Below are 25467 nucleotides of genomic sequence, written 5' to 3'. Positions count from 1 at the left end.
GGAAGTTTCTTGCAGAGAACTGAAGAGATTCACACAAGGCATCTTAAAACCCTTGAGGAAAATTCTTTGGTCAACTGTTATGGTGTTACGAGGAAATGTGTTCTGTCAGAAAAACGTTCCCATTTCAATGTTACTACTGGTTTTCCTCCAAACATTGCCCATGATTTATTTGAGGGAATAGTTCCTGTTAAAATAGCTTAAGGGGGTTTTAGCTTTAAATGGACTGATATAACAAAATCGCCCCCATCCTGTTCCACTGACCTATTCATCCAGGAGAACAATTGGTGGAAACGAACATGAAAACAGGAGTTCAATAAGATTTCTTCCACTACTACTTGGACAGAAAGTTCCTACTGATGAACCAGCCTGGCATCTCCATGCTGACTTGAAGGACATTGTGGAACTTGTTGTTTCTCCTGTTGAAACTAAAGAATCAATTGGATATTTGAACTTCAAGATCTCTGTGCACAGTTAGATTTAAAGAGCTTTTACCCAGAAACAAATCATCTGCCTAAACACCATTTCCTGGAGCATTATCCTCAGTTAATCTGTGAGTTTGGACCATTAGTTTCACTATGGACCATGCATTTAGAAGCGAAGCACAGCTTCTTCAAAAGAGTTGTGCGCCATACAACGTGCTTCAAAAATGTGCTCCTGTCCTTAGTAGAAAGACATCAGTTTCTCATGGCACATTACCTTTACATGTGCAGCTTTCCCAAATCCCCCCTGGAGGTAGCAAATGTTTCAACTCTTCCCATAGATGTTTTGAAAGAGGACATTGCATTTGCTTTTAAACAGAGGAACCCAGACTTGGATGGTGTGTGCTTGACTAAAAATGCAACGTATAGTGGCCTTAACTACAGGAATGGAATGATCCTTGCACATGGCTCATTGGCAGGGCTGCCAGAATTTAATGAAATAATCCAGATGATTGTTGTCAAGGATAAACTGCTTTTTATTGTCAGAAAGCTGAGTGCATGGTACAGGGAACATTACAGAGCTTATGAACTGAAAATGTGTCCTACGAAGGAGGTGGAACTTCTTAGCCAATGGATAAGGTTCTGTCAGTTCGTTGGGGCCAACTACACAGTTGGGGGGATGCGGCTGATTACTCTCAAAAGATACATACATGTTTAAGGTCAGCAATTAGTGAATGAGTGGTTGTATGACTTTTGCATGTAACAGTCCTAACCCTTGTGCCTCACTAGGGAATGTAACACATTTAAACCAAATGTTTTGTATTTGTAACATAATATCATGAATTACACTCACCTAAAGGATTATTAAGAACACCATACTAAGACTGTTTTTGACCCCATTTCGCCTTCAGAACTGCCTTAATTCTACGTGGCATTGATTCAACAAGGTGCTGAAAGCATTCTTTAGAAATGTTGGCCCATACTGATAGGATAGCATCTTGCAGTTGATGGAGATTTGTGGGATACACATCCAGGGCACGAATCTCCCGTTCCACCAAAGATGCACTATTGGGTTGAGATCTGGTGACTGTGGGGGCCATTTCAGTACAGTGAACTCATTGTCATGTTCAAGAAACCAATTTGAAATGATTCGAGCTTTGTGACATGGTGCATTATCCTGCTGGAAGTAGCCATCAGAGGATGGGTACATGGTCAGAAACAATGCTCAGGTAGGCAGTGGCATTTAAACAATGCCCAATTTGCACTAAGGGGCCTAAAGTGTACCAAGAAAACATCCCACACACCATTACACCACCACCAGCAGCCTGCACAGTGGTAACAAGGCATGATGGATCCATGTTCTCATTCTGTTTACGCCAAATTCTGACTCTACCATCTGAATGTCTCAACAGAAATCGAGACTCATCAGACCAGGCAACATTCTTCCAGTCTTCAACTGTCCAATTTTGGTGAGCTTGTGCAAATTGTAGCCTCTTTTTCCTATTTGTAGTGGAGATGAGTGGTACCCGGTGGGGTCTTCTGTAGCCCATCCGCCTCAAGGTTGTGCGTGTTGTGGCTTCACAAATGCTTTGCTGCATACCTCGGTTTTAACAAGTGGTTATTTCAGTCAAAGTTGCTCTTCTATCAGCTTGAATCAGTTGGCACATTCTCCTCTGACCTCTAGCATCAACAAGGCATTTTCACCCACAGGACTGCCGCATACTGGATGTTTTTCCCTTTTCACAACATTCTTTGTAAACCCTAGAAATGGTTGTGCGTGAAAATCCCAGTAACTGAGCAGATTGTCAAATACTCAGACCGGCCCGCCTGACACCAACAACCATGCCACGCTTAAAATTGCTTAAATCACCTTTCTTTCCCATTCTGACATTCAGTTTGGAGTTCAGGAGATTGTCTTGACCAGGACCACACACCTAAATGCATTGAAGCAACTGCCACGTGATTGGTTGATTAGATAATTGCATTAATGAGAAATTGAACAGGTGTTCCTAATAATCCTTTAGGTGAGTATATATTATACCAGGTTGTCACTCTAGAGCCCGGTCTTCAAAATTGTAGTTGTAAAAAAATAAAATAGATTTAGTTCACACAGGTTTTTTTTCAGGGGGGCGTGGACATTTTTTGTCCCCTCAGGACATCGGACACAAGTTTTTTTTGATGCACAGGGGTTCTTACAGTGGAACACAAGTACAATTAAATTCCTGCAGGTTATTCTTGTCGGCTATCGGTCAGAAAAGTAAATCTAAATTAGCATCCCTAGTCATCAAACATGAAATCTGGAGATTTATGAAACTATAACATACTTTTCATTTTTATGCAGGAAAATGAGGTTAAAGAACTGGAGCAGACAACGATCTGGGAAAGAGGATGCTCTCCATCCACCCAATGACATTAAAATTGTCATCGGACGAACAGAGGTCCTGAACAAGTTGCCCTCGGTTGCCAGCGAGTTGCCAGCATTTGTCATGGTCTTTGGGCTCATATACAAACTCAACCTAAAATATCCGAAAAGGCTGCAGTTCACCTTTGAATTTTTGAAAAAGGTCCTGATGGAGCTTGATGGAAAAAAAGATAGACTGAGCACCCAGCTGTACATCACAGAGTAGGCAGAGCTGAATTGTACAGACTTGCTTTATTTTATTTTCCATTTCTGGTTACATTTTATAGTTCTTCTACAGCCAAGACTTTGGATCCTTTTGTAAGAGGTTGCAGTCACAAGGCTGCATTTTCACTGCAGCATTTACAAATGTGGCTGCCCAAGTTCGATGGCCACCAGCCTCAAAGTAGGCAGAGTGTTCTGGACAACTCGAGAGATTGATTGCAGCATATGCACAGATTTGTATGTAAGAGTTTAGATTTTCAGACCAATGGAGAGTGTCAGGAGTTCCACAGTTCACTGTCTGAGGAGCAGTTCCAGGATTTGTCTCTGGTGAAGACAGCTGAAGCAGACTTTATCTTCATACATTTGAAACAGATGTTCAATGTTTTCAGTTTATTGAACAATAAATATAAATGTGTTCTAAAGGAAAGGATTCTGAGCAGTCATTGATCAAAATGTATTAAAAGCATTTGATTTACTATCCATTTCAAATAATGACATCTTATTTTTGATTTGAGACAACCTAAAATAATTAATTTACTCAGACCTTTAAATAGTTTGTTCCAACCTTGAAATAATTAGTTTGATCCCACCTTTAAAAAGAGGTTGCATGGAGTTAAACTTTTCAGGTTAAACTAAACTAAATTATTTACTTTGAGTCAATGTCAAATATTTTGTGTGATTGATTATGAATTTTTTAAAAGTTGATCCAAGGTTTTTATTTTTTCAGTGTAGGGGTGCTAAGCGCGGAATGTATTGTGATCCTAGCAACGCCTCTGGTCAAGGATATCGTTTTCATTTTGTATCACTAAATTATTTACTGTGATACCTTTGATGAATTTCATATGAAGCTGGATCATCTTCATGGTTATATAAAATAAGCATAATTTCTTAGACAGATTACATTTCATGAATAAGTTTGCAATACTAAGTTTAGAGGTAAAACGGATTTTGTTCCATGTGATTAAGCTGTATCATCAACATTACACTTCATTCTCATTGTTAAGTTAATTCAGAGGGAGCGTCATCCTTTATCGCCCATTAACAGTGATTTGCGTCTGCCTGGTTACTCTCTGCCCACCTGGTTGTCGCAATTATTACATTGCCTGATCAAAATAATTTAAGCCACATCGCAATTATTTTAGAGACAAAGATCTTTTTGCACACTGTTTTGATTTCAAAATCATGTTTCCAAGATTTTATATTTACTGTACACCTGAATTTATTAACACGTGGTTAAGACATTCTTGTGTCTAATAGTTCATTTTAATCATAATAGTGTCCCATTTTACCAAACAAATTGTCCCACTCAAAAAAAGAATAGCCTATATAGAAGGAAATAATATTTTCATTCGTTTTTTAAACCTAACCCTACAAATGTATTAAATGAAAATTACACAACACTTAAATTATTACGTTTTCATTTCCATCTCCTATTGATGATGTAGAAGGTAAAATAAGAGACACTGTCGACCAGTTTGCTACGATCAAAGGATATCGGCATGAATAAATAATAAAGCACGGTTGCTTGATAAACAATACATTTGATAGATAAATAAAGTTAAGGATGATTTACAATTAGCCTACACTGTCACGGTTAGTGATGGCCATTCGAGGCTTCATTACTATAATTCTAGCGGCAGGATAATACTAGCAGCGTTAACTCAGATTTTCCTTTTCAAAATAAAAGCCATAATTTAAATATATAAGGGAAAATAGTTAATCTTGTCTGTCAATATAGTCTGTCATTTTATGTTTAATGTCCGTTCCAACTTTGATTTCGTCTGTTCTTTTTTACAGACTAGACTGTTAACTATATTGCCTTATATATTTCAATTATGGCTTTTATTGTGGTAAAGAAAATCTGAGTGCTGCCAACATCATATCCTGCTGCTCAAATAACGCTAATGAAGCCTCGTTCCCCAATCACTAGTCAGGGTGCCACCTGTGATCAAGCCAGGCTCCGGCTGCTGGCACCGCTTTTAAGGTCTCCACTATTATGCACACCTGTACCTGATCACATCACCCAGGACTTCCCGTCATTATGCACACTAAATCCTCATTACTAGGCCTACAGCTAAGGAAATAGGTTATTATACAGTAAGGCTATTAAAAACAAATCTCCGAAAGCTCATCTGTATGGCTGGAATTCCGGAACTTTTATATTCCATATTTAATATTGGCAAATAAGAGACTGTGCTTGTCAATTAAACAATAATGAACCGAAAATAGGCTATATTGCGGCATTGCAAAACGATTCTAAACTGGATTTAAACATTCATACGCAACTTTTATTTATTTGTCAATGCAGTAAATAAAAGAACATACCATTTTGAACACCTTCATTCGATGACTGTTCCTAAATAGGTGTAACATATATTACATTGTTCTGTCGTCAGAATTCTGTACTCGCAAAATGAAAACTATTTAAAGACCAATTACCGCTTGTTTTACATTGTATTCCTACTTAATAACTGATTAGGCATGTGAGAGTAAAAGTATTGTAACAGGCGCTTAGTCTCACCCGTATAACATGGAATCACAGGAACATAGCAATCCAGGAATAGGATTATAGTAGACAATATTCCTCTGATTTGAATGTTTTATTCTGGCCATACAACTACAGACGCAAGCTTGAATAACAGCAGTTTCAGGCAGGTGTCGACATTCTCACAGATGCCTCTTGGCCGCCATTCTTATTTTTAATTTTATGTTTTTGTCCACGCTGCATGGCACTGCAACTTGCCACGGTATACCACGGTATACCATGACTCTTCGCGGACCGCCCCCTTGGCGCCGGAATTAAAGGAGCAACATCTGTATGCCTTGGGAATTTAATATTCCCGAACCCTGGAGCCCTACAGTTAAACATCATAGCCAGCATAAATTACATACCATGCACACCTCATACCATGTTTCACGCCCGGATATGCATACATCATACAGGAAGTTACAACCCCTAAAAAAAACTTCTCGCCGGAAGTCCCACCACAGAACACACTTTCACGCCGGAAGTCCTACCCCTGCATACGTCACACAGGATGTCCCAGCCAAAAACTATTTAGTAAAAAATAAAACGTAATTTTTTACGTTGTTGTGCCATGTAATGAAATAGCTTTGGCAGGGTTCATCTTTAGTCTCGCTAGCAATTGCTCAATTCTTATGACTATTCCAAAAAAGTTATTAGATACTAGGTAAGCCTATTACTTGCTAATAAGCTGTTAAAACAGCCAGCGGCAAAAGCCATACAGTTCATAGATGCCATTTGTGGAGGTAAACTTAATAAGAAATGTTAGTCAGTTTATCATAATGTGGTGTAGTGTTTGAAGAGAGTGCCTCACGTGGGAGACCTGGGTTCGAATCCAGTGTGGGCAACAATATACAGTGGGGAGATTTTGCAGGATTTTTGTTTTAGATTCCGTCACTCACAGTTCCGTCACCCTAACCCTAACCCTAACCCTATGATACAAATTACAGACATGCTTTGTAAGTGGGAAAACCTGCAAAATCGGCAGTGTATCAAATACTTGTTCTCCCCACTGTATATATATTTTTTTATATTTTAAACTGACTAACGTTTCATATATTTAATTCATGGACGAGACCAGGGTTCTTCCATGAACAGCACCACAGATTGATGGACCCTCAACATTAATAATTTAAAAGACCAACTCTGCCACATATTGTTTTTTGGGATACAAATGTAACTGGGGTCATTTAACTTTACTCTCAAGCAAATGTACTGTCTTTAAATATTACTCATTGACTACCTCAAAATTGATAGGTCCTGAAAGGTGCTGCCGCAGAGCCTCCAATGGTCAAAATACTTATCATGGGTAGGACTGTTGATGGGACCCTTTTACTGTAGTCAGCTGAGTGTGACTTCAAAATTCATTAAATTATCCCTTCTGATGACATCTTACCAGACATGTCCATGCCTGCATTTAATAAAAAGATCAACTCAAAGTCACTTCACAGGTGCATGTACAGTGAGACAGATACAGGGATGCAATGTGTATCCAAGTCAGGACTGTGATTTGAACCTAAGTAACAACAATCTTGAAAAATATACTTATGCGTTGGTTTTGGATTGTTGTGGAATTTTTTAGCATCTACATACAGCTCCAAAAATGAAAGTTTGTAATTAGTAGTTTTATTACAAATAATGTATAGCTTTACATTAATAAACATTAATACAATTATGTTTCTTGTCACTTTACAAAAGAGCCGTAGGTTGAATAGATACATTTGAAAAAAATTATACTTAATCCATTTTTAGATGTAAAAGATGCACGCCCACGGATACAATATCAGTGTCCAAATATTTCCAGACCTAACTGTATATGGTGGAATATGCTGTATGGAGTTACTCAGTCTGACAAAGAGAACATGCGGGAAGACAATCAGAATTGTCTCTTGCCGCATGTTCAAGCTGTCTTACCGGAGAAGACAAAATTTGCCGATGTTGTTGACACTGTGCATCGCCTCCACACAAAAAAGTGGAGACTCCAAGCCTTTGGTATCCTCATCCAATCCACATCACAATTCTACAGGGATGCTACTTGGAAATAAACCTACCTCCCTACATGACAACACATTTGGCCAAAGACTTGAATTTAGAGGACAGAGAAAGATTGAATAAACAGTTGCCACCTGTAAACAAAGCATGCAAAGAAGGGAAAGAAGCATACTTTTTTTCCAGCCTACATAAAGACCTGCATCATCAAATGCTCATGTGCATATCTTTCTTCTTGTCTCTTGATCCCTTAGTAAGGATCATTAACAGTTTTGGTTAAATGTCATTTTTTCATACCGTTACTGTTGCATGTAATTAGCCTAAATAAAAGTATTCTGATATAGACATGATATTTAAAATGTCAGGGGCAGTATATGAAGGGCTGTCTGAGCAGCACATGGCCAAAGTTGAAGGAAAAGTTGAGGAAGCTAATGAAGAGTCAGAAGATGGAGCAGCCACAAGGAACATGCCGCACTAACTCACTGATGTAAGAGACATGAGGAGGAAGACAGCCAGGAGAAGAAGAGTGGAGAGGCCATCTAAGCAATGACAGCCTGCACCCATTCCTCTGAAACCGACACCGGGAAACCGCCCTAGACACGAGTCTGGTACCCCAGGTGAACGGGTTGATATATTTATTTTTCCCCTCTCCTTATCTAACATATCCTATAATAAAATGCCCCCGTGTCGCTTCCCGTATTAATGTCAATATCTTAGAACAAGCATTTCTTTGCCAATGCATTATGTAATGACAGATGAACCTTAAAAGCTAAAAAATAAATTAGCTACCGTTGCATACTTTTATTTAGTTGTCACTACCCATCTACTGCTGCCAATAGGCTGCCAATTATGGATAAGTAATTTTCACTTGATCATATTTAAGAGTAATTGGAGTGAAAACCAACTCTCCACTCTGACAGAAATCAATACATCCTCCATGATTGTGCAATTATGAAATACAGGATTGGGTTTAAATACAAGTCATGTTTAGTGGCAAGTGCGCTCCACTAAAATAAAACAAGTAGTCAGGAACACATCGGTGACTGGCAAGAGCTTCTTCAAGTCACTCATTTAATTTCTTAACGATACAGACTTGTAGGTGCACGCACTTGCGTGTGCATTTTATGTGCTTTATTAGCTACCCGTAGGCCTACTTGATGTGTTGATACTTCATAATAACATTATAATTCATTATAACAGCTCCTAGTTATGTTGTGCGCATCGTGTATTTTGGCCTGCGCAAAATATATTCTATTTGTCTTCTTTTGTCACTTTCATTAGGAAGGTGTTAACAATTACAATATAAATTAAATTATAAGAAAATCAAATGAGATATGTATAATAATTTCTATCCTATTATCCATATTTTATAAAAATTGCAGTTTGTTATTAGTTTTTTCTGCATGCATCCCTCGTAGCTGCATGTCCTCTAGGATAAATATCATTGGTTTGTTTGAGCTCAACATTGTTTCAACGTGATCAGAAGCTGTTTCTGTGGGCTGTTAAGTGTAGTGGTTAGACCAGTACTATTGTAATGGAATTGGAAAGCATTAGCTTATTCATTAAGTCACTCTCAATCGCAATGAATAGCCTAAAACACTATTGAGGTGATGAAAAAAATACAGGAGCACCGTAACTCTTGAGGGGAAGTTTTATTTAAAAAGCCTACAATCAGACACCCCATAGCCGTACACACGCACCCAGGCCAGGTTATTCGTGCCCAAGCAATATTCAACAAATAAATGAAAGCACACAAATTAAAATACGGATGTCTTTATGAAAATACTTAACTGTAGATCATAAGAAATCCGAGACTAGTCAAGCTATAATTTAAAATGCATGTGCAACATGAATAACAACTGGCACAGCTTAAAACAATTTAACGGATAATGCAGCCTTTTTGACTTTCGGACAAATTTTAATCTGATTCTAATTATCTTCCCAAAATTTTAATCTGATTATTCCTAACCTCTGGCATATTTCTGAGTGGATACGACTAACATCAGATCCCAGTCGGATTGGGTATTGATTTTACAACAAATCAAACAGATATTTTGGGTGTCGGATAAAAATGGTTTAGTAGGAATAAACATTTTGTGATCAGAAGAAGAGCTCGACAATGAGGACACTTATTGGCTGACAGTGAAGCACATTCAAGCTGTTCTAAATCATTGATTCTTGCACATTCTCCAGGGAGAGAATGATAACCGGTTGATGGAAATAATGGGCCTTTTCATAATTTAAGATTGGAGAGTATCAGGAAAGGTTTTTAGTAAAACCTATAAAATACAAACCCAACTCATTACGATATTTAAGAACAGAATTTCGATTTTTATTGTAATTGACAATATTCTTCTATTCTCTTACCCAGTGTACTATCATCTCTGCTGATATTCTTCCATAACGTGTGTGCATATAAAAAGCCAATACAATAAAATATTATAAAATAAATATTCTTGTATTAATACAAGAACATGTACATCTCAACATTTATATGCTTTCCCAATAGCAGGGCCATTCAGCTTAATTGACAATTCATTGCAGAGGATGTTTAGTGGCATAGTACAACATGAGATATGTGGTCCACTTGTAAACAAAACAAGTAGTCTGAGACACATCAGCGACTGGCAGAGCTATTTCAAGTCAATCGTAAGGATTATCCCGATTTACGATTATCCCGATTATGGAATTTCTCCACAATGTCATAATAGTGATTATTTTCCATCTGCATTTTACAGTGCCATAAGAGCCACTAGATTTTTGTTAGATCATTTCTAGAGTTAGCAGTTAGCTGAGTTATTTCCATTGCATTGGAAACAGTACCACTTCTGCTGGCTGTCGTCCAACTCGCGATCAGTGGAGGGGAGTAGCTATACTAGACAAGGGTATGTAGCTATTATCTCAATTGCAATGGTAGCCAGGCAGGCTAGCTTACTAGCAAGCTACAATTCTTCCAAATCCCCTACAATATTGCCAAGTTTAATTGACACTTGTGAATGTTCATTTTGAGGGGCCTTGTCATGAATGGCAGTAGACACTGTATCTAGAGCCAGGAGGGAAAAGCCATCCACCTCAAAAAGTCTATCAGTAGTAGCGACTCCCCTTGCAGATAATGTTAATTTCAAGGAATTCAAGGAACCTGTACTTAATGTCATAAGTAACCTGTCATAATGTGGTTGAATGTCACCCACATTAAATCACATTGCCAAGACAAATCTGGTTTGGGCATGTCTTGGCTCCTGCATTTCTTAATGCACTAGCTCTAAAACAAGGCCAAATCAATTCATGAAATCATTGTTTAACAGCTAAATACATAGGTAGAACTACATGAAAGGGGGTGATTTGGCCATTCAAACTGTCGAATTAGCATTGTAAGCACAGCCTCTGTCATAACAGTTAATGCATGTCTCCCTCCCAAAATCCAGGGCCAAGTCATTCTCAATTTGCAATCTATCCCTCTGTTTTCATGACTGACAATTGGCAATCTAATGGTTCTTACCTCTTGGACGTCTTCTGGGTTCTTTCTAGAGATGATCTGAAGGAGAGATAAAGGGGCAAAAATTGATGTGTAGCTTAACTTACAGCATCCCCATCATCTTGCTGGAATCATCAATTAAAGTCTAGTGGACTACAAATCCAAAATAGAGACACTAGAAATGCAGTAGTAGCCATTGCTGTGGAGTTATTTACAGATAAAAGGAAGGGAACAGAGTTCTAGCAGCTCGACAATGAGGACATTATAGAGGGTGGTGGGGGGGGGGGGCAGTGCATGACCGAGACATCACCAGACACACAAACAAGCCCCATAAATGGGTAGAAACTCTTCAAGACCACTAGCCTAAGGTGGTCTAAGCTGCTGACCCTGGCACACCTGTGTTATATGTTTATCTGCACAAATAATTTTTATTAATGAATGTGGTGGATTTAAGTTTTTTTATTTTGAGGTGCAGTGGATTTTTTTCAATGTCACTCTGTCCTTATTGTGAATCACTACCAATTACAAAAAATATTATATCTTGTCCCAGGCAGTACCCAGACAGATTTTGCTCTAAGATCTATACATATACTACACAAAGATTAAATATTTTCCATGTGTACTAACAAGGTTACCAGGGCATTTAGAACTGTCCCACAAAATGACATAACCATTATTATACGAGTGAAAAAGTATTATTTTTTTGTTTTACATAATAGGACGTGTGAATATTTTAGCTAAATTGCAACCACATTTATTGATAAAGGTAACGCAATTTATGAAATCCAACAAAAAAAATTTACATTTATGCAATTAAAATAAATAAATGCAATGGTAAATCTTACAGCCAGTGGCTGTAAGAGGTTAGCCAACTTGCCATCATTGGGTTAACAATGAAATCCAAATAGTGCCTGAGAATTATTTAGGAGAATCTGTCAAAAAAGCTGCAGCTGAACAGAACAGCGTAAAAAGCAGAAATGTAGGGTTATGTAATGGCCAAGTCAAAGCCAGATCTCAAACCTATTGAAATGCTTTGGGGGCTGCTGAAGTGGCCATCCATGCAGGAAAGCTCTCAAACATGACACAGTGAAGCAGCACTTTCAATAAGAGTGGGCAAAAGTTTCTCCCAGTCAATGTAAGAGACTGATAGACAGTTACAAGAAACAACTACATGTTTTAAGCCAAAAGGGCAACACCAACAATTGAGGCTAGGGGTAAACTTATTTTCAGTTCAGTTCATTTTGGATTAATGAAACATTGCAGTATAAGCTTTCAGTGTCATATGTTGAATTACTTAACCTTTATCTGTCAATTGTGTTGAAAAGAAGAATAAATATCAATATTTTCAAATATGTAAAAAAAAATAAAAATACTTTCCTCATGGAAAACATACTTTTTCACAGGACTGTTTATTGCCTCTTAATTAGTTGTCTGATCTGGGCTGCAACAACTGACAACTATTTTAATCATTAATAGATTACGAGTTTGAATAATCAAACGTATCATGTTTCTCATGCACAATGCTCTCTTCAAAATAACTTGAAAAATAAGTTATATTTATTGTTTTTGAATTAATCCAGAACTCCAGTGTGCTTAATGAACATCTACAATATAAAGACTAACAAGGAGAAAAGGGGAATAATAAAACAAAACTCTGAAAGCTTTCATCTTTTAACTGAAGTAAACAGACACCACTTAAAATAAACATATTGACTAGATTATATTGCAAAGAACTACAGAATTTGCTAACTTTGCACGATATATCAGTAGCTGTAATGCTTTTAGTAACAGATTACAAGTTCCAATAGAACAGGCTCAGGCCTGCCACCATGGCCGGGAATACAATTTCACTAAATTTGAGAGACACTACAAAGGTTAAATAGTTTGTTGATGTCAAGGGACACAGTCAATTCCCCAGATAGTTAGTAGAGTCCAAAGAGATTACACATATTTCTTTGTGGACAAAAAACATGATTTTGCCAAGCTCTGACATCTCTGAATAGGTTAATGCTTCTACTCCACCTATGTAATGAGCAACTTAGGATGCAAGTAAATATCCGATGACTAGCAAGGAGACGGATATTTACTCGCGAAAGAAGCTGAGGGAAACAATGCAATAAAAAAACGTGCTATCCAGATTTTAGCACAGAGAAATTAAGACAGCAATTAAGTGACAGCAAGTCAGATAATGCCACACTGAACTGTTTCCCGGGATCTATTTCCTTTTTCTAAACAATACATTACATAGACTGCAGTTTCTCATGTTTTATAAGCTCTTACTTAAAATGCGATTGGTCAAATCACATCCCTATTATGCAGCTTAGCTTCTCACTCATGACTGCACACAGTATACAGTAAGGTAGTTTATGTTATCTAGCTATAAAAAGATACAACACAGCTGGTACCTTTTACATTTTATAGTATGACAGAAGGTGGCATTAATGTAACAACCTTAATCTATTGTTCTCTGGTAATATTGTGTTCACCGAGTACAACACTATCTTCCTTGTCTTTTTGACTACGAACCAGGCACCCTTGGGTTGATACGTCGTTACCGAGTTTAATGAATAACCGGAGAACATCAGAACATTACAATTAATTAATTATCCAGAGAAAACCTGTACAGTAAGTACTTTAAGGATGTGAATGTATTGACGGGATCAATTAACATAATAATGACGGCTTATACCGTGAGTTACTGATACTATTAGCTAACAGCTAGCTAACCACCTGTCAACAATATTGGCACTGTCAGCTTACCCTTGCAGTTACTTTATACACTGTATATCCTTTTTGATGCTTTTTGGGGTCCGTTACAGTATAAAAACGAGCAAGTTCTCCTTGTTCCCGATGCGATATCATTGTGAATGAAGCATAGCCTCTAGCATCAGCGTCTTGTGGGCAACATTTAAAAAACACTTCCGGGTCACGAAAATTAGGACCCTTTAAAAATAAAGGAGGCCAACGAATTACTTCAAAACTGATATAAATGGAATTTATTCATTGCTTAAGGGCAATTCCACGCAAATGTCAACCTTGCAGTGAAAAATTAAAGTTATCATAAAAAAATCAAAACCCTTTCTAAGTTGTCCATTTGGATCTGTATTTTATTGTATTGATGTGCTGTCATGTAAATTTTAAGGAAATTTCTGTTTATTCACCTCAGATAAGGTGTGCATAGATACTAAAATTGCTTTTTTTATACAAACCTATTTCATGCTTTAAAAAGAGGGATCAAAGACTCCTTTAATTATACTTTATGTTGATAGTAAGGATTTTGCAGAAAGATGGGGGCATGACTGAGATATAAATACACTCACTTTGTTATAACTGCATTTCCCTTTAAATTTATAAAGGCTATATTTAGGAAGTCACGACGCTTAAGTGCTGTGTCACGTCCGTAACGATTTAAAGAATAAGTTTAGATTGTATAATCATTATTATTACAATTAATTTGAAACTTTATGTACAAAGCCAAAATATGTCCATTCTAGTTATGATTGACAAATCATCTCACTTAATTGCTCTAAACAACCTAATTATGCGTTACGGACGTGACCGTTACGGACGCTTCACATTAAATCATGCATGATTTGACCAGCGCATATTTGTTTAATTAATTAATGTATTTATTTATTTCAAGCAATATAATGACACATAACAAAGGCAATCAAGAAGCATTCTGATTAAATCAATACGAAAAGATAAATTCATCAACTTTACAATATAAATCGATCTATTGCTTGAAATGGAGTGGAAAGAAGTCAAACTTATTTAAACTCACCTTGGTCTTTCATCATTTTACTGTTAAAAAAAACCCACACATATATTAAATTGATCTCTATTACTGTACATCAGAACTTTTTAGAAATCAATGAATACTAGTACCATGGAGTGTGCGTGCGCGTGTTTGAGAGAGAGAGAGAAATATGAGACGCGCCTTCTGTGATGACTCACTTTCTTTCCCGCGCACGCCCTCTGTGGTCAATGGCAGTTATTTCTGTGGTGATTGTAGATCTGCGATTTCTGGACAAAATCTCTACTTTATTTGCAGTAATTGTTAAGTATTTTGGGCGTCTCTTTCACACAGATCGTCTTGATCCTCCTGACATCCAAACCAATATAAACGTGGCAAAAACCCATCGGGCCTAATGAAATTAAGTAATCATTGTGATTTTGACTTAAGACAATAACATTTCAATTATTATTTCAATGCATTGGCTAATTTTGCAATAATGTGGCTATTTTAAAGCACGATTGCGCATTCAACAACGCAAAAAGTTTTTTTTTAAAACATTGCGATTAGTTTGACACAAAACATAATATTGCGATCATTGTGACATGATTGCTTTTTTGCATGCAAAAAAAAAAAAAACGCTCTCCAGACTGTTTGTTCTATATAGACACAGGCCAACACACTGCTACAATCAGACAGCGTTTCAATTCACTGACGGGACTGAGGGGAAACCGGTGCTCTTAACTCCGGAGAATATCGATATGATAAACTACATATATATGTATCTTAGCATTATCAATTCCATATCTTTCGGGGTCTAAAGTAAACATCTTGATGATAAAAACACATTATCAAGCAAGCAATATCATGCCCGAATTGAGTTTTGAACATGCTCACATGCCGGTTACAGTTTAGCAGCATGAGAGATATGCGTGAACTAATCTATAACACGGTGATTTCAGTTTAAATTTGATTAATTGTGCAGACTTACCTTACTGATGTCTCAGATGTTTGTTGTTTCAAATAAAAAGAGACACACAAAAAGGTCTCTGTTCAAGTTTTCCAGCGTCAGCCAAGTGATGATTTCGTAACGGTCACGTCCATAACGGAAAGAAGTCACATCAGTAACGTCCGTTTTTCCTCATAAATGGATTTTTCTAAAATAAAATAAATAATGTATGTTCTATAGAGAGCCGACACTCATCCATTCGGCTATTATTATTTATTTTGGCTTGTGCATTTTAATTCACAGAATTTCAACAAAGTATATTGTCTCCCACAAACTCGCGTCTTTTTTTGTCACGTCCATAACGCATGTGTATTTCCCTCATATTAAATATAAAACGCATGTGTAGATTGATATTTTTCTAATGTCTGTACTCCTTTATTAAGGGAGTATGGACATATAAACAGACATTTAAATATATTGGTATTAAATGCATTTTCTGAGAATTTATATTTTATGTTTTGACTGCAAATGTCACGTCCATAACGCTGGAATTGCCCTTAAGAAGATTTACTTCTCAAAACATTGACAACAATTCATATTATATCATATTTAAAAGTAATTTCAATAATAAAGTGGGTATTAAAACACGTTCCAATATGGAATACATATTGCCTCATAGCTCAAAAACTTTTGAATGTTCCACAGAGAAAGCAATGTAGGAAATGTTCAGGAGTAGGTAGGAAATGTTCAGGAGTGTGTAGAGTAAGTCAAACCTGTCTAATCATGAGGAATGGTGTGCTACATCTAGCAACAATATTTTCCACATCCTCTTTAGACCTCAATGCAAAACATTGTAATAGACTTTACATGTACATATTGCCCTACACAGAAAAAACAATTTAAATGCCGTAGTGAATGTATTGTAGGAAATGTTCAGGAGACTGTATAGAGTGATTAAATGCAAAAAAATCAAGGGGCAATGTGTATTTGCAATTGTTGCTGCCATTTTACTCTGACCAAACCATTGGCCACAATGTAACTCAATGCATATTAAATTAATGTTGCCCTATACAGAAAAAACTATTCTATACGCCACAGTGAATGTATTGTAGGAAATGTTCAGGAGACTGTAGAGTGATTATATGCAAAAAAAATCAAGGGTCACTGAAGGAACTGGCTTTAAACCCGTTTTTCGATTAATTCCAAATAGTAAATGAATTAATGTAACAAATTAATTTAATAGATAGAGTATTACAATTACAGCACTAGTATCAAAGATTAAAGTACTCCGGAGATTTTAGGTGTTTGCCGGAGCAGAGAAGCATGCAAAGTTAGGGAAATGCAAGAAGACCTTTCGCAAATTGCGCTCTGGTTTAAATCCTAAAACTAAAGTATTGGTGGTTGGTTTTCTGAGCGAAAGGAAAATCGATTAGTCCTGTAGAATAGACCCCTTGCCCATTAGGGACACATTCTGATCTTTTCTGGGGCCATCTCATAAGACAGAGTGGCGTTATCTACAGGGTCAGTAAGCTAGTCAGTTAAAAGAAACCCTCTTGTCCCTTCATTCAACCTCTAAAGAAACATCTGTTAACCTTCAACATTCCTATGAGAGTCTACTAGAAAATAAATTAAGTACATAGGTATAAATGGCTATATTAAATACTGAAGAATCATAAAATATGTAAATAAAGATAGAATTGACATTTTTCGGTTCCTTCAGTTCCCCTTTTGTGTCCATAAGGACACACATAGTAAGTGTTCACATCAACATAAGATTACTCAGGGGTGTCATGATTGCAATGGTGAAGAAGTGGAACCAGAAGAAGGCAGAATTGCATTCAATGTTGAATTTTAATTTAAACAAACATAGTACCAAACTAAACGAAAGCAAAGGGGCTGAAGTTATACAGCAAAACGACACTCACCACTGACATGCGACATATAGAGACAATAACAATTGTTAATTTTGTAACTCCATTTCTATGAGTGGAGCGTCGCCCATAGGGACTTCGCTCCTATTGGTTTACCCCTCTGCCAATAGGCAGGCACTGAACATTTTAATATGCAAATCACACCTCTTATGGCCATGGCTATAAAAGAGGTCGTCATACTCTGTTCTGTCTCCCAACATACCTTTCTTCACAAGAAAAGCAGTCAGTGACCGGTCAGGGTATAAACCCTATGGGCAATGCTCCACTCATAGAACTGGAGTTACGAAAGTCACCATCGTTCTATATTGTGAAGCTTTGCCCATAGAGGCTTCGCTCCTATTGGTTTAGGGCAAAGCGAGCGAGCCCAAGATGTGCTCCCTGCCGGTCCCCTACCTCACTAACAAGATAAGAGCCAACAGGACGGCTCAGGCGTGGAACGACCACGACACCCCAAGGGGCGATCAGTATGAGCGACAGCCCCTCCGATCGCACCCGAGACATGACAGGGAGAATGCACTGTAGAGTGGGAAACGCGTACAACAGCGGGCGAGCCAGTGTTGAAGGCCTCTCATGTGTAGCAGGCCCAGTGGGACCACCGCGTGGGCCGACGACATCAAGCCCAGGAGAGACATGACCGCGTACACCGACACCGTGTGTAACGGCCAGACGTGGGCCAAGGCCCGCAGAGTGGCCTCTCTCCGCTCCTTGGACACCCGAGCCCTCATAGACCCAGAAATAGTCCCAGAAATACCACCAGTTGACTGGGCTGAGAAGACCAAACGCTGCCTCTACGCACATGGTGATAGTGCGGGGCGCCAATGCGTACCCGAACAGAATCCGTGTGTACTCGTATGCCCGGCCCTGAAAAGCAAACCGCAGGAACTTCCTGTGGCGTGGTATAGGAACATGGAAGTAGGCGTTCTTTAGGTCGATGCTGACGCAAAAATCCCAGGGGTGTACACACTCCGGGAGACGTTTCATCGTCTTTGACAGGTCTAGAATCAGCCTCATACCAGGAAGTAAGGGGAGTATAGCCCCTTCTCCCTCTGCCCCAAAGGGACTAGGGACATGGGGCCTCCTTTTCTAGGGACACGGGCCTCCTGGGCCGAGCCGTCCGTCTCCCCACCGGTTACAGCCGTAACCAAGGAGACAGAGGGTCTACCAGTGGCGTAGCCAAGCAAAGCCCACCTGATACGTCAGTGGGGCGAGCAGAGAACTCTGATCCGCCCAACAGAAAACTGCCCGGGGCCCCACCCTGGCCAGCCACCTCAGAGGAGGCAGGGAGGGAATCCACAGAATTAGTCAGGCACCACCGTCCTCAGTCAGAGACTGAGGGTAGGGAGACTGCTCACTAACCGTACCTAGGCCTACAACAGCTGTCTGCAATGAAGGCTCACTCACAGGTAAATAAAGTGAACACACAGCTTTATATACCAACACAGAGTGGGGAAGTGTCCAAGGGACGGTGGGGCCTTACGAACGGTTTCTTGAACGGTGGGGCCTTACGGCCCCCTTCGTTCTGTTGGCGGTAAGGAGGAGGGGACGACCTTGGGGGGCGAGGTTCCCTCACCTCACGTTGTGCCGGACATGCCGCGTTTGGCTCAAACGCGCCTGGAGACCTGGCACGGCGATGCTGCGCCCGGGACTGGCAAGAGGGGACCCAGACGGAGCCGCTCCTTCCTGTCCTTCTTTTGGCGCACCAGGGCCTCAGTGACTGTGGCGCCGAAGAGGGCGTCTTCCTGCAGCGGAGCATTCAGTAACGGAACCTTCTCTGGCTCCTTCAGGTAGGTCAGCGCCAGCCACAGGTGTCGAACCTGCACGGCCGACGACGCCATCACGCGACCGGCCGAGAGGGAGTTGGCCTGTGTGAGCTTCAAGATGGCCGCCGAAGCTCGAGCCACCTCACTCACCTCAGCCGAGGACAACGAGGTGCACCCCGGCCACAGCTGCTGCAAGAAGGCCCACGTTGTTGCAGGCCGTGAGAGACTGCATGGAGAGGGCATACTGCTTCTCCGCCAGGAGTCAACACTCCTTTCCTTGGGGGGCGCAACCTCCTCCTCCGAAGAGGAAGAGCTGGAATAACTCTGTAAGTGCTCAGCCGAGCGAGGGAGAACAGTTCCCGCGGCGGGCGGAGCCAAAACCGGGCAAGTCCCCTCAGCCTCAGACCCCGACTCCTGAAAGGAGTCCTCTTCAGAGATGAGAGAGAGAACGTCGGCGAGGGGGACCTCCTCGGCAAAGTACGCCAGCCTGTCCATCCTCACCTGCAAAGAGAGGACAGCGCAGGCGGTGCATACAGGCTCCACGATGGCACCGTTGCGAGCATGCATCAACAATTGCATACTAAAAACTTCTTGTGAAGAAAGGAGACAGAACATGACGACCTCTTTTATAGAGTATGACGACCTCTTTTATAGCCATGGGTCAGATGACCATGAGAGGTGCGATTTGCATATTTAAATTTTCAGTGCTTGTCTATTGGCAGAGGGGTAAACAGATAGGAGAAAAGCCCCTATGGGCATAGCTTCACGATATAGAACCGACAAGTGGGGTGGGACTTCCAGATTGATGTGACAGGTGGGCGGGACATCCGGTTTGTAAGGTGGGACTTCCGTTGTGACGTATGCATGTCCGGTGACTTTGTAATTTATGATTACATTGATGTGTCCGTGTTTGATGTTTTACAACACCTGATGAGCAAACAAGACTAGTGTTATAACAGGTGGGTTATGTTTGACGTTTAATAAATGGGTCTTAGTGTTCCGGAATGTTAAATTCCCAGGCAATAAATAAGTGTTGTGTCAGCGGCAAGATGATTGGTGTTCAACAAAAGGGTGACAGGGTCCAGCAATTCTATAAACCCCCCTGTGTTTTATCTTCTGAGCAGTGATACAACAGATGGCCTACAACCGGTGGTTGTTAACCTTTCATGTTTTATGGGATGATTGGCGTGGTCTGTGTATTTAACCCACGCAGACATGTGTGATTGTCATTCAGTCTTGCCTGAGTAAACTTACCTACACAATACAAAACATAGCGGATTGTGTGGCGATCCATGTTTTGGGTGAAACATCATTGAAAGCTAACATCTTAATTGCAGCTCAGCGATTTGATAAGAAATTACAAATGGACAGCAGGGATGCAATCAACATGCCAGCCCCGAAGAAACTGATGCAGAGTTTAACCCAAATCCATCAACTACACTAGGATATTTTGGCACAGGAATGGAAATTGGACGATGGTCGGATCAGTGGATACATCTTCAACCCAGAGCTAGCGGAGGTTGCATTTTATGAATTACCCAAAGGCCATGAGTTTAAGGCTGGTGAGACTGATCAAATGGTTTTTAATGCCAGTTTATGGGACACCTTTCGAAGTGTTTTATTTGGGGCCAAAACAAGCCCCACACAATACGGTAGATGTACTGTTTAAAATTGTTGAAGGGGTGAAAATGTATGAATCTGTTAGATTGGAACTATTTCCGGAAAATGTCAGCAGGTTAGATTGTGACTAGCGTCCTGCCTTACGCTAACACCGTCCTCAACACAGCAGAAAAACAGACAGTACGCCTGTGAATTTACTAAACATGTCTCAAGATTACAACCAAGCGGTGATTGAAGAACCCAAGGCTGAGGACTGGCTGTGTGACGCCTGGGATGATAACGCTGAAGCCTTCTACGGAACCCCTGACCCTGACAGCTCGATTCCACCAGCATACCCAACAAGAAACTACCATTGGATTGACTGGATTGGTGATCAACTAGGTCCTCTTAATCTGTCATACCTTTCCAATGCTAACAAGAGTTATCACAAAATGGAAAAACACATTGCACATTTTAAAGATCATCAAAGCAACACTCGGTATGATTCTGGAAAACATTGTTGGGGCTATTCTCCACAAAGCATGCATTGGATGTGAAGTGGACCACCTGAGCCAGACAAGACATTCTTGTCTCGATCTGCCTGATAATTTTTTTGAAACCCATTATGATGACATCACGGAGACAGTTTAAACACTGCAACTGAAACGTGTTGGTCAAGGTTTTGAACGCATCAGGCTTTCATGCACCAATGACTGATGTTCATGCGGCCGCTGAGAACTTTCTGCATGAGCTCAAGTTGGAGCCAAACATCACACAGATACTGACTGAGAACCATGATGAATACATGGATACATTTAATGAGGATGCTGTATGCAACACAGTGGCATCATGGTGCGACCAAAGCGAAGCGTCTATTGTCTAAGGACGGGTAACTTCAGTTCTCATGTTAACATGTACACTCACCTAAAGGATTATTAGGAACACCTGTTCAATTTCTCATTAATGCAATTATCTAATCAACCAATCACATGGCAGTTGCTTCAATGCATTTAGGGGTGTGATCCTGGTCAAGACAATCTCCTGAACTCCAAACTGAATGTCAGAATGGGAAAGAAAATTTCTCTTTGATACAGTTGCAAAGTTAACAAGAAAGCAAAGCTTAGCAAGTGAAGTGGGTCTTCACTTTAGTTGTAATGAATACATGAACTACTTTGATGAAAAGATTGTCACCATTAGAAAACAAATAACTGACTCCTTAAATAGTTATGGTCCTCAAAATCTCAGTTGTCCAAAAAATTTCCTGAACCTCCCTGACCAGGTGTCAATGGGGACACTAGAATTTTTTGATAACGTATCGCTCGACACATTTACAAAAATGTTAATGAGTTCTAAACCCACAAACTCCCTGCTAGACCCGATTTCAACAAAATTACTTAAGGAGCTATTTCCTGTGCTAGGTCAGCCAATGCTGAACATATTAAATTGCTCTCTTTCCTCCGGATGCGTACCAAACTCACTATAAATAGCGGAAATTAAGCCTCTTCTAAAAAAATCTATAAACAATTATAGGCCAATATCGAACCTCCCGTTCCTCTCAAAAATCTTAGAAAAATGTGTTTCCCAACAACTGAATGCCTTCCTAAAGACAAATAACATTTATGAAATACTCCAGTCCGGTTTCAGATCCCATCATAGTACTAAGACTGCACTCGTGAAGGTAACAAATGACCTTCTAATGGCCTCAGACAAAGGTTCGGCATCCGTCCTTTTGCTTCTTGATCTTAGTGCTGCTTGTGACACTATTGATCACTCCCTTCTCTTAGAGAGACTGGAAACCCATATTGGGCTACGTGGACATGTTCTAGCCTGGTTGACACACAGTTATATATTTCAATGAAGCATGGAGAAGCCCCTAAATTAGCTACTTTGGAAGCATGCGTTTCAGATATTAGAAAGTGGATGAAAGAGAATGTCTTGCTCTTAAACTCAAGGATAACAGAAATGCTCGTTTTAGGACCCAAGAAACAAATAGCGTAGTTAGCAGATCTCACTGGGAACCTCTGTGACAACTGCGACCTCTGCTGGTTCACCTCCCCCTGCAGTGGGCGGGCCCCAGCGGTCGACGTCACCGGCCTTCTGACACCACCGTCTCATCATACATTTCACCTGTGTCTCGTTTAGTGCACCTGTTCCTCATCATCGCTGTTTCCCCCGGTATATATGTTCCCTCTGCTCCCCCTGTCTTTGTGTGTGATTGTCTCTACCTGTTTGTAGAGCTGTGCTACGCTTTGTGAAGCTGTATATGTTCGATTGGATTCTATTAAATAACCTTCCACCACGCCTTCTCCTGCTCCTCCTTGCTCCTCACACCCCGAAGCCGTGACAGAATCACACACCTAAGAAATACAGCAAGGATATGGAGCCTACAGGAGCCACAGGCAAGGTCGGTGTTGCGGAGGCGGTCCGAGTACATTCAACAATGCTGGCCAGCCTAGGCGCGGCAATGGACAACGTCTTGAAAGCGGTACAGCGCCTAGAGCTGAGCCAGCAGACCCCCGCAGCACCGGCCGTTTTTCCGCCTGCCCTTTCCTCGCCGCCTAGCATGGGGGCACTGCATCTCCCCTTGCCCAGGGACTTCGACGGGGCGGCGGACCGCTGCCAGGGATTCCTCCTACAACTGGACATCGCGCTCCAGGCGATGCACCCTGCGCCGACCGAGGCTCAGAAGATCACCTCGCTCGTCTCCTGCCTATCCGGAAAAGCCCTGGAGTGGGCCACCGCCGTCTGGAACACCGAGCAGCCCACCCAGGGCAGCTACGCCGATTTCACCCGCCGCTTCCGAACCGTGTTCGACCATCCACACGAAGGGAGAGAGGCGGGTGAACGACTGTTCCACTTACGGCAGGAGACGAGATCGGCGCAGGAATTCGCTCTGGAGTTCCGGACCCTGGCAGCGGGATCGGGGTGGAACGAGCGGGCTCAGATCGACCACTACCGGTGTAGCCTTCGCGAGGACGTCCGGAGGGAGCTGGCTTGTCGAGACGTGTCCCTCTCCTTTGACCAACTGGCGGACATGTCCATCCGTCTCGACAACCTGCTAGCTGCCCGAGGACGTCCCGGAAGAGGCCCGCCCGTTCCACCCTGCCAACCAGACGCCGCCGTCCCCATGGCCCTGGGGGCGGCTGCGCTGTCGGGCAGGTGTAGGGGAGGAGAGGTGCGGAGTGCCTCCAAGAGGAAACGAGGCCGTACAACCGCGCCGCACCGCACCTCCCTCCCCGAGTCAAGAGGTGACAGGCAGGGCACTTCCGCATCACCCCAGGTAGCACATGCACATTCACCACTAACCTCTTCCCTCTCTATGTGCACTGTCCCTGTTAGGTTCCCCGGCTTTCCGCGGCTCTCCCGGTGTAAGGCGCTGGTAGACTCAGGCGCAGCCGGAAATTTCATGGATAAGTCTTTTGCCCTGCGGTCACGCATACCCCTCCAGGCCCTCGACACCCCCCTGCCCGTGAGAGCTCTAGACAGCCGGCCACTAGGGTCAGGTCTGGTCACGAGTTGCACTGTTCCCCTCCTCCTGGTTACCGACAACCGACACAGTGAAACCATATCCTTTCACATAATCGACTCACCCACATTCCCAATAGTTTTAGGTTTCCCCTGGTTATCCCTACACGACCCCGTCATCTCCTGGTCTAGTCGACGTCTGTCGGGGTGGTCGCGGAAGTGCCAGGGTAGGTGTTTGGGTGTTTCCGTTGGCTCGACCTCGGTGGAGAGTCCAGACAGTGCGCCCGCCGTGCCCATTCCCCCCGAATACAGGGACTTGGCTACGGTTTTCTCCAAAGCCAAGGCTGCTGTGTTGCCACCACACCGGCTGGGGGATTGTGCGATAGACCTCGTTGACGGAGCCGCACTCCCGAAGGGTCACGTGTATCCACTGTCTCGCACCGAAACGGAGACTATGAACGCCTACGTTACGGAAGCGTTGGAACAGGGATACATTAGGCCCTCCAAGTCACAGGTCTCCTCGAGTTTCTTTTTTGTGAAAAAGAAGGACGGTGGTTTGTGCCCGTGCATCGATTACCGGGCGCTGAACAAGATCACCATTCCGTTCCGCTACCCTCTCCCTTTGATCTCTGCGGAGGTGGAGAGGATGCACGGGGCCCGCTTTTTCACTAAATTAGACCTCAGGAGTGCCTATAACCTGGTGCGTATCCGGGAAGGAGACGAGTGGAAAACCGCTTTTAGTACCACATCTGGCCATTACGAGTATTTAGTGATGCCGTACGGGTTGATGAATGCTCCTTCAGTCTTCCAGTCCTTCGTCAACGACGTATTCCGGGACTTGTTGTGCGAAGGAGTGGTAGTGTATATTGATGACATCTTGATATTCACTGCTACCCGCGCCAAACATGTCTCGTTAGTGCGCAGAGTGCTGGCTCGACTGCTGGAGCATGACCTGTACGTGAAAGCCGAGAAGTGTCTGTTTTTCCAGTCGTCTGTG

At 41.5% G+C, this 25467-nt stretch overlaps 1 protein-coding gene across 2 annotated transcripts in view; it reads right to left on the bottom strand.

Annotated features, from left to right (window-relative positions):
- rps6kc1 (ribosomal protein S6 kinase polypeptide 1) overlaps nucleotides 1-13950 on the bottom strand; it is an 83330-nt gene extending 69380 nt beyond the window's left edge. For both annotated transcript variants that reach the window (XM_013132644.3, XM_013132645.3), the window contains exons 1-2: nucleotides 13791-13950; nucleotides 11055-11090 (exon numbers count right to left, since the gene is read on the bottom strand). In XM_013132644.3, the coding sequence (XP_012988098.2) occupies nucleotides 11055-11090; nucleotides 13791-13892 (138 nt within the window). In that variant the 5' untranslated portion in view covers nucleotides 13893-13950. The remainder of the gene's footprint in view (nucleotides 1-11054; nucleotides 11091-13790) is intronic.
- Nucleotides 13951-25467: the final 11517 nt, after the last annotated feature.

This window comes from Esox lucius, chromosome 18 (genome assembly GCF_011004845.1).
Source record: "Esox lucius isolate fEsoLuc1 chromosome 18, fEsoLuc1.pri, whole genome shotgun sequence".
NCBI classification, from domain to species: Eukaryota; Metazoa; Chordata; class Actinopteri; order Esociformes; family Esocidae; genus Esox; species Esox lucius.
This window is presented reverse-complemented; position numbering and strand designations above follow the sequence as displayed.